The following is an 11,109-nucleotide window of genomic DNA, read 5'->3' on the forward strand; positions in this document are numbered from 1 at the left end:
AAACACAATAAAATCAATGTCATTAGCTTCTATATCTGAAACTTACAATTTATGCTTCCCAGCTGAATGCTACAGACAGTTTACTTATATGAGGAAACTCTGAAATTATTTTTATTAGAACTAAGGGGCAACTTGAATAAGATTCAATCTGATCAAAAACACTGCAGCTGTCTAAGGGTCAAGTTAAAGTATTTTTGAGTACTGAAGCACATGCAAATTTGAATCTTCATGTGCTCCTGATTTTGATACTGTAAGCAGAACCACCCTGAAACAGATAATGTCTCTGCATTAATGCAATTTGCTGAAGATTAAATTAGATGTCATGCTTGCATTTAGGGAAAAGGCCAGCTATATTGTTGTATATTTATATAAATCACAAACTGGACAAATTCCTGGGTATTCAAAAGCCCAAAACTTTCAGAATACTTGTGTTTCACAATATCTGCTACATAGATTTTCCACAAAGACTGACACTGATAGCTTGTAGCTTAAATATGATCAAAATAAATTAAATAATTTTTGTCTCTGAATAACCTAGTCATGCTGATGCATCACTATTTTCTCTTACAATCTCCACCATCACCTGTTGAGTTGGAAATGTTAATATTTTACTCTGACAGTTTTGGTGAATTCTTATTCATCAAAACTTGGACTTATTTGAGATTAGAGATTTGTTTCTGTCACTTTGATTACTGCAGCATGTCTTGCATTCGTGCTGAAAAGGGGACAATTGTGACCTGACGCAAAAATAAGTTCACATTGCTTCCATCTGCTAGAGTTGCTGGGTGTGTTTATGTCAGTTTTTGTCTAGTGATATCTTTTTTTGTGAATTCAGTGCAACAGTAGCAAAAAATGAAGGTGATTGCAGTGCTTTGTGAATTCCCTTGTAATCTTTGAGGAGTTTGTTTGAGATATTTGGATTTGACAAAAAATACATAAAGCTCGAGTCCTCTATGTGGTTTCTGTGTTTCATTCTGACTTTGGAGACAGTAAACTTCACAGTACAGCAGAACCTCCTGCAGAATTACATACCAGCACAAACATTTTCCAGTGATTTAAGAAGTGGGTGTTTTCATGGTAGAGGATTCTAAACCTGACCGGCAAGCAGCAAAAAAGTTTGTTTAAGATTTTAGAGACCCATCTTTAGATAGCTGGGAGACAAGATCCAACAGTCAGATTTAATTCAATGCACAATTTAAAGACAAAAAGAAATATCCACAGGAGAATTTTTGGATTTAATTTAAAAGTTTTTCTCCACAGCATTTGTTTGTAAAAGTCATGTTTTATTAAAAGTACGAGGAAGAAAATCAAAGAGAATGCTCTTAGATTCTGAGAGTTTTGCAGAACTGATGACTAACAAAAATCCAACAGACAGACATGACAGAGAGACTGGGTGATATCAGGCAGCTCATGTGCTTCCAGAATACGTTTGATTGAATGGCATTGTTTTGGAAACAGAAGTGGGAGCAGTCTTTGGCTCAATCTGCTTAGTCAGCTGAAGAATTGTTTCTTTGTGAGAGATTTATTTTCAGCGACTGTGTGATACTGTCATGCTGCTTGAGTATGTAAGGAAAGCAGAAAAATGTTGCCTGTTCATTCTTGACTGTGCTCTTAAATGCGTAATGGGCCACTAGCCTTCAGCTGTGTTTTTTAGTGAATCCCAAACACAGTAGTTTACCTGTCTGTTTTGTCTACAAATTTAGCAGATTTCTTTTGCATGCTCCATTTCCCACTCTTCCATCTCTGATTTTTTTGCTAACCAGTTTCCTCCTCTCGGGTCACCAGGAGTAGGTTTTCCAGTTGTATTAAAAATTTAATCTGTTGTTGCTTGTTGAGGAAGCTTTCAGTTACTGAGCTTTGCTCTGTGGTACAAGCTGCCTTCTGGCCTCTAACATCTACATTCAACAGTGAATTACAACCATTTGATTCTCCAAGGCTTTGAGTTAATTACTGTCTGTTTATGCGTGGGTAGGCATGACTTGCATTGTTTACTATATGTTTTTTGCCATGTGTGTACGAGTTACGTTGTAGTACAATGGTAGTGGTTAATTTAAATTTTACATTTCAGTTATTTTCTTATATTTGTGATGAGCTTATTTTTATAAGGTTAAATTTATTTTCTTATTTTGTTACCAAAGGACAAATGTTTTATTAGAGTCTTGTGATTCTTGGCTGATATATGTAAACAAATTACTGGGATCCCTGAGTCTAATTGTCAATTTGTCAGAAACTACTGGCAAGCTTCCTTTTATAAAAAATCCAGTGCCTTACTTAAATATTTTTCACATTTTGTTAACTTAATTTTGCAATTCTATGACTCTGTGAAGATTCTTTTCAATAGACTGCACAAAAAAGCTCTGTTGAGTGGAAAATTAGAAGAAGCTTTCATTAAAAAAATGAATAAGTAATAGAAAGTTGTGGCATGCATATGTAATCCACATCCTTCTAATCTAATCTAAAATAATATTAAATTTCATTTGAAAGTAATCTAATCAATGCTTACAGCCTCACTGAAATTAAACAAAAATTTAACCTTGTCAAATTTCAAATTGACAAGGTTGTCAGGTGTCTTGTAGAACCACCAGCAGTAACAAGTGGTACTACAAAGTGAATGTAAATGCATTCCACACTTTTCAGATCCTTATTTGTGAAAATGTTGTTCTTTTTCTTACAATTCACAGTTATGCAGTACTTTGTGTTTGCCTGTCTTATGTAATTTCCATAAAATACATCAAGGTTTGTAATTTTAATGTGACAAACATCAAAATGATATCTCTTGCATTTCCTGCAAGAGATATCATAGTATGCCAAGCATAATCTCTCATGTAATATTTAGTCATAATTCATGTGCTGAATTCAACTTTTTCAAATTCAATTTCCTGCTTAAAATGATATGATATCAATCACAAGACTATCAATGTTAGAGCCTGTTTGGTAACTGTATGTATTTGTTTTGCCTGCAGCCAGTCCCACAGGATCTGGACCAAAGGGTTACCCAGGCACGTCAGAGGTCTTCCGGGAGTCCAGCAGCACAACAGGGATGGTGGTTGGCATTGTAGCAGCAGCTGCCCTGTGTATACTCATCCTCCTTTATGCTATGTACAAGTACCGTAACAGAGATGAGGGATCGTATCACGTGGATGAGAGTCGCAACTACATCAGCAACTCAGCACAATCCAATGGCACAGTAGTCAAAGAGAAACCCATCAACAACCCAAAAACCAGCAAGAACAAGAAGAACAAGGATAAAGAGTACTACGTGTGACTTAGGACCCTTTGGTCTTTTCTAGACCGACATCTGTCTCAAAGATAGATCAGGACATAAACATGTGTACAGGATAATAACAAAGATGAACAATATTTAGTCATTTTTTTCTTACAAGCTAATGCCGTACAAAAAAACTGAAAATAAAAATATACATTTCTTTACTCTAAAGAACCCCAAACAAAAAGGACATACTGTCCAGAGAGAGACTCAAAGGAAACAGACTGGCTGATATCTAAAGTGAACCAAACAATAATAACCCACGTTCCTGGGCCAGAGTAATGTCACCCATCCGTCATGTTTCTGGGAACAGAAGAGTACAGACATACTTTGCAGAAACTGTGCATTTACATTGCCTGTGGTTGTGTGGTTGACTTTTTTTTTCTAGAGCAAATGGCACACTGCATCAATAAATACATACCATAAATATGCCAAACATTGACTCCAAAAGGGAAGGAAGGAGGAAAAGAAATCTCATAGTGGAAAATTTCAGGCCAAAGCACTCACCGAAGAGGCAGTGAAGTCCGGCCAAGACTTATTTGTTTCACTGAGCTGTTGCAGTGTAAAGATTAGAACAGATGGTTGTTTCTCATGAAATGGTCTGATTTACAAGGACAGTTCTTTGAGAGAGAAAGAGGAGACCTTCATGTTCCACATTGTGTGATCTTAAGGGGACACCGCTTCTCCTCCGATTCCTGGGGATCTGAGGACAGGTTACCACCTGGGAGCCATGCACGCAAATTATCTTATTACAGTACATATGTTTATAAACAGTACAACCACATCTATATGTGCTTTCTGGACTGTGACAAAGTGGTGTTTTATAGCCTGTTGTAAAGATGATGCAAAATATAACTGCTCCTCAACCATTTTGGAATAAAATCTATTAAAAAACAAAATAAAAAACAAAGATACATATGTGTTAATAGGTGTTGCTAGTCATAGAAGATTTTATGAGGACATGTTTTTCTCTCAGTTGAATGATAATTTGAAATCTCCTTGTTTTTACATGTATTCCTATATAGTTTTTATACAAATGCCAACCTGAGATAGATAATCCTGGACCAGTAATAGCCTATCCATTCCCAAAAATCACACCAGACACCAACAGTGGAGTCTCGTGTGAATCTCTTTCAAGGAATCACTGCCTTTCTCCTCCATCCTGATTTAGATAGGTGAAAATGAAGAAGAAGAATATGAGTGGTGATGATTATGAGGCTGGATGATGACAAAGATTAGAAGAAATTAATTTGTGTGAGTGTTTTTTTCCCCCAAAGTGGTACTAAAACAGTGGAGGATGTGCGCTTGGGCTGACCCTAAATCCTGAGGAGAATAGGTCAAATAAGCCTCCATTTCAACTGTTCTGTGTTTGTTCTGTCATTCTGTCTGTCAAATCTGCTTTCCAGATCTGTACTTGGAATGAGTATGAGGAAAAATGACCATGAACTATAAATGATGATTATGAATTCTCTTTGTTTGCTGCTCTTTTGTTTAATTCCAAGTCTTTTATTTGAAATGTATTTCTTGTACTCCAAAGTTTAAAAGGTTTCCTCATTAAAACTAGTCTTGGAAAAGCAAATTACTAAAACATTAACTAAGTGAACTTAAACTATTATGATGACAAGCTCTGTAATATAATTGCAGGTTTTTGTGATTAGATTTCCCCCAATCTTGTATTTTTTATTTCAGATCTGTTCATGATATCTGAATTTAAATATCTTTTCATGACAACATTTTCTGATCCTCAGCTCCTTTAGTATTGTTTACAATCACGGTGTTGTAAAAAGGAACAGGAATAAGCCACACAATCACTGGAAGCTAGATTCACCGTATTTGCATCCTTCATCTGTACTTCTTCAATAATTGCAAAACGGCCATCAGGAAGATGCCCTTTTCATGGCTGTAATGGTATTCTTGTCAGATTGCTGTGCTGCTAAATTGACTGTAGAATTGGGAGAAATTATGTTTTGTTTGTATTATTTACTTTTACTGTTGCCTCTTGCAGAGATCAGCATGTAAATGAGAACTAGTTCTCAGTCATCTCACCTGGTTAAATAAATCCAAGCAAGGACCTCTGAGAGAAATTTAGAGAAATGTCAAATGGTTACAATAGACCTTAAAATATAAATGTAGTGGTTGTATATCCTTTCTGCCAAACAGGAGTTAACCATTTCAGTTAACAAAGACAAAACATGTGATAACGATGTATTTAGAATATATTTTGTTGCAGATTGCAACAGCAAATTCTATTGCTAGAGTTTTCGAAGGCTGATCTAGTTCTAGTGGGGTTTATTCATTTTGTGTGTCCTGGAAGACAGTGAGAGAAGGGGAAGGCATGCAGTAAGTGGACCGAGATAGGAATCAAACCAGAACAGCTGTTTAGTCTCCACAGATGGTGTACCTGCTCTACCACTGAGCCATGTTGCACCCCCTGTGCCTTTAAGCTCCACAGCAGCTAGATGTTGAGAGCTAAAAAAATAATAAAAATAAGCAATGTTCCCTATTTCAGTTAGCCTTCCTGTCATTCCTAAAACTCTGTTGCCCCATGTGTACACTTCTACTTTTTCTCTGTTATTACTTTTTTTATTTTTTTGCACAAAATACAATCATCAAGTATCTCTTATTTTCTCATTTTGCTCACCAACATTTCCAAAGAAGATGACTAACCCTAACCCTCCTTCTGCAGGCAGCAGATATTCCACTGACAGTAGTTTCTCTTTGCAAGCTCTGTCCATATGTTTAAGCATTTGGCTGTAAGCCCTAACTTCAGGGTAAATTCAACCAACATACAACACAGAACAACTGTGCCAGGATCAATATACTGTGCCTGGGCCTGATAGCGGATGCCAGAATTACATCAGTACTTCATCCAGTACCAATACTGGATCGGATCGAGATCATCTGCTGTTGTGATTTAATAACCTCATGTAAACACCCTTAAGTTTTGTGACTACCGGGTTTTGATTTTTTTGTCTATTTGCTCTTCTTTCATCCCAAATCCATGGGACCCCCATTACCCTTAAATCAGTTGGATGACTGCAGCTGCGGGAGCTATACTAGTAATTTCTAATGTTGCATTGAGCCACTAGACTCTAGCAGAGATGCTTGGCAAGCTACATTTGGTACGCTCACCTCAGAAGGCACCTGAGGTGCCTTCACACCCACAGATTTGCCTTTCATTTTCTAACTTGTAGCCTTCAATCTTAACTCATATGACACCACTTGACATTTATCAGCTAGGAAGACAGGTATGAAACTTTTCACCGTTTTTACGTGGCACATCTTAAACTTGGAGCGTTAATCTCTGAGACATGTAAACAGACTCTGAAGTGTAAATGGGACAGACTGGGGTTCTTTGAGCCAGTTCATCTGTCAGATTTTGGTTCCTAATGTGACGTGTATCAACTGCTTCCAATTATATGTCAACAAGACTAAAGGGAAAAATTTATGCTCAAGAGAATCAAACAGAGTACCGGTAATGTAGTTTGATCAAAGCCATTTTAACTTCTTATTTCTTTGTTGAGCATTTTTTTTGTCTGGTCAGGCAGATCAAAGTGTAACAAAACATTAATTCTGAAACAAGCACAGTATTTACGGACCTGGTACGATATTTTAATGTGATGTACAGACATCAGATAGTATTGAAGAAAAAAAAAAAACAAAGACTGGAAACTTTTAACAAAGCTCTACTTTACAGTTAAGTACACCGAAAACATTTTTTTTCAAAGCTAGCAACATGTCAGAAAACTGTGGTGATATAAAAAACTGCCACTTAGAAAAATTTAAATTGTATTATACACCTGATCAGAATCCCTGAGTAGCAACATCATGTTGTTAAATAATGATTGCAAAGGGAAAGAACAATTTCTTCGAACTGCAAAAGAAGAAAAATAAATGTCTCACTTAGTTACTAAAATTTGTGGTGAAAGAATGAAACACTTCTACACAATTTTAAACTCTATCCCTTCAGTGAAACCTGCTGCTGATTTTAACCCAAAATGTTCAGTGTGTTCAATGAGATTATCACTAATTTTTTAAGGTCATTTGGAGATAATCTCAAGTACAGAGAGCCGTTTTCAAATGATAGGAAATAGCTATGGAAAAAAGTAATTTCTGGAAGTTGCTAAATTATGGATTAACTAAACTTCCTTTGCAGTTTTGTATGTGAATAAAGTTAACCAATAGAAATTACCTAAATATAACATTTCAAACAGTATGGAGCAGGGTAGAGAATTAATCAAGCAACACATAGTGCACTCCTCTGAAGAAATTTAAATAAAGGAGAAAAAATAGTAACTGTCTATCACTCTGTTAAGATTCAAAAGATATTTCTAAGGCTTTGTGTCTCCAGTAATCCTCAGTGGGAGCCATTATCCACAAACATAAAACAAAGGTGAACCTTCCCAGGAGCAATCATTCTACCAAAAATACTCAAAGAAAGCATTGAGGACATACCCTGGAGGTCATAAAAGAACCCAGACCAACATCTAAAACACTGTTGGACATACTTGTCACGGTTAAGATCAGAGTTCAGTATTTAAAAGTTAAAAAAGAAAGACTGAGACAAAACATATTCCTCAGAGTAGTCCAAAATCAAAACTCCTGACCAAAAAGCAGGTAAAACACACATGGAACATTTTGGAAGACATGCTTCCCATTACACCTGAAGGAGACTGTCCAGTTGGCGACGTTATGCTCATGCTACTTTTGGTTGCATGCAACTATAACATAAAAACAATATTACACAAAGTTTAAAAGACTGATACAAAACAGAATGAAGATACAGCACCCAGAGCCAAAGGTAGATTACAGATTAATCGAAAGTGATTCTAGTCAGTGCTTAGATTTGGAGTTGCTTAGTCAAAATTCAAACATAAATCTAAATTAGATGCTATGCATGACTATATACAGTTTGTCCGTATTAGAAAAACCTTTAGTATGACTGAATTTAACAAAATCTACAAAAAAAGGAAAATTTTACGACAGTAATGTAAAATACTCATTGCCAGTCATTGCAAACAATGCCAGGTGTTACTGCTAAAGGTAGCATAAACACTGAGCCACTTTTAAGATTATTTCAAAAATATTTTAAAAGACAGTTTTGTTTGGACAGCTTTTTAAATCCATCCATCAGCAATACCCAGTTATTCTTGCAGGATTAAGTCTTAACTTAAAACCAAAATTTTGCATTTATAATATTCTTTTTGACAACATGAAAGTGTTACATAAAAAACAAAACTAATACTTTTCACTGGACTGCATCTTCTTTCACAATAACATGAAAGCATGAAGTATAGGACCCTGTTTTGTTTTACAAAACACAGACACTGCTGTCCTGTTCTTCTTGAGTAACTCAAAATATCTTCAAGGAAATCTACTTACAATCTATATGTCAGAATGTTTCCAGGCCAAGTGGATCATGCCTAATGTATCCCTTCCCTGAGGATGTTGGTAGAGAGCATTTCTTGACATCAGCAGGAATAAATCTCAAACTGTTTAGTTGCTTTAGAAGGACTGTTTTAAACTGATGCATCTTTTATTCAAAAGGCAATATGAGTTGAGAACGTTGAAATTTAGGGTAGTGTGTGCAACATAGGCAAAAGACGCTCTGTTTACATTTAATGTTTCTCAGCAAAGTTGTGTGTATCTTGAAGGCCTGACATTCAGGCTGAACATGTTTTGTAAGTGATAAAATATTCACAAAGCCTTGTTTTTGAAACCTGCATTGTTTGTATTGTCTTGAGGCCCCCCGTTTCTTCTCTTTCATCAATACTACAGCCAAAAAAAAAAAAGCTTTGTTTTAGGGCATAAATGCATTGTGTTTTATATTATTTGAGGAAGTGCTTATCACAACATGAGCTGTGTAGCAACACCGGCGGTCAAATGTCCACAGCTCTCAGTCTTGGAAGTAAAGATTAAGGACTCATAGAATTTTTAGTGTGTTTGGTTGCCACAAGAAAAGCCTCAATGTTAAAATTTCTGCTCTGTTTTGCACATATTTCTTTCATGTTTTTTTTCTTTTGTCTTATCCCTGCATCCAACAGCTTACTCACTTATTTTTCACACAAGAGCTTCCTTGCTGTTAACAAAACCAGGTAACAATGAAATACCAACTGCAAGCTCACACCTTTATTTCAGCAAACATCTTTTATGCAACAGACAAAAAAACAGCTCATTGGCTGGAGATATATTTTTGGCAACAAGCTTATCCTCTCCCCTCATCCTCCCTCCGCATTTCTCACTTTCACACACAATTTCTTTGTCCCTGTCCTCTGAATTCCTCCTGCACCATTTTCCTGTCTTACTCCAGCTCCGTCCTTTCCATCTCAGCTGGATGTACCAGACGTCCCTTTAATTCGACACACTAATGTAATTTTCCTTCCCTATAATCATTCATTTTTCCGTTTTCATGCCCTCTCCCCGAACTTGAGACAACCCTGGTGGATTGTATTTCACAGCAGTACACCAGGTTCCAATTTATTTTCATATTTGTTTAGAAGCCCCATGCTGGTTTGATGTGAATCAGGGTTGCTTTATTGAAGGAATCTTGGTTGACCAGATTAAAGTGAATGTAATTATGCCATATTATGTATTTATGTAGGTTAATGTTCATAATCAAATACAAATTAATCTGAGGTCATACTGAAAATGTGGTCAGATTTATAAGATGACAAAGGAGAATTTATCTTACAGGGATATAATGTAGAAACAATGCACTTACTCTGAAAGATAAGTGGATCTAAGTACACACCAGTTTAACGATTCTACTCAACAACATCATCATAGATATACAGCTCTGGAAAAATAATAAGAGACCACTGAACTAAAGCACCATTGAAAACCTCATGGGTTTATAAGCAAATATTTATTTCTGTACTCTTCCTGAGTTAAAACATTAGTATTGTTTCTAAATGAATATAAACTTGTTTTCTTTGCTTTAACTGAGGTCTGAAAGCACTTCATCTTTTTTTTATTTTGACCATTTCTGATTTTCTGCAAATAAATACGAAATAAAAACAAAATTTTTGTTTGTAATTTCAGAGACATGTCAGTAGTTCATAGAATAAAAGAACAATGTTCAGTTTACTCAAACACCTATAAAGATCATTTTAAGTGGTCTCTTCATTTTTTCCAGAGTTGTATATAATTCCTAGTTTAAAGTTATATTTTGTTTTGAAAATGAACAGAAATAATTTGTGTTTAACTGCTAAAATTCTCAATTTGATCTATTTCTGACAATTACGTTAAACCTTATTAAAAAATACATTAACTATACTTTAAATTTAGAAAAACATAACATTTCAGTTATGCTGTGCATTTTTCTATAACACAAAACTTCTATTTGAAGAGAAATCAAAAACAAAATAAAATAAAATGCTTGATATCCCAACTAGTTGAATAATATTATTAAACAAAAGAAAGTGAAGTAGCCCACATTTAAACTGTTTTTTTAAAAACATAAAATATTAGTTATGTCCTGTTTTTTTTAGGTCAAAGGAGTGTGCTACAGATCAGGATAGATATCACCAAACAAGTGGTGGGACAGATGCCATCCTGTTGCTGTTTTGTTTTCTCCTACCTTTATTTGGCCTGCAATGATATCAAACTTAATTTAGAAAGCAGCCGCCTCATTCTCTTTATAGTTGGTTGAAATGCTCGATTAGAATACAATGTGCATTTATATTTACTCCTCTCCAGTTAAACTAACTGCATTCAGCACTATTTCACAATACATTATCATGTTGTAGTTTTCTGACCCACCTGCAGAATCAAACTAAGGACCACAGGGAAAGTAAAGTTTATTTCCAATTTTTACAGTGTGTGAAATGTACAATTTAAGAGTT

The 11,109-nt window shown here is 35.4% G+C and overlaps 1 protein-coding gene across 11 annotated transcripts in view; it reads left to right on the forward strand.

The window, feature by feature from the left end:
* Positions 1-5,774, forward strand: part of LOC122842860 (neurexin-1a) — a 234,750-nt gene extending 228,976 nt beyond the window's left edge. For 6 of the 11 annotated variants that reach the window (XM_044137092.1, XM_044137087.1, XM_044137089.1 and 3 more), the window contains one exon: positions 2,964-5,773. In XM_044137092.1, the coding sequence (XP_043993027.1) occupies positions 2,964-3,265 (302 nt within the window). In that variant the 3' untranslated portion in view covers positions 3,266-5,773. Of the gene's footprint in view, positions 1-2,963 lie in introns of all 11 variants that reach the window. The other 5 variants (XM_044137093.1, XM_044137095.1, XM_044137096.1 and 2 more) reach the window with 2 other exon arrangements.
* The last annotated feature ends 5,335 nt before the right edge of the window (positions 5,775-11,109 follow it).

The sequence above is a fragment of the Gambusia affinis genome, linkage group LG13 (genome assembly GCF_019740435.1).
Source record: "Gambusia affinis linkage group LG13, SWU_Gaff_1.0, whole genome shotgun sequence".
Classification (NCBI taxonomy): domain Eukaryota; kingdom Metazoa; phylum Chordata; class Actinopteri; order Cyprinodontiformes; family Poeciliidae; genus Gambusia; species Gambusia affinis.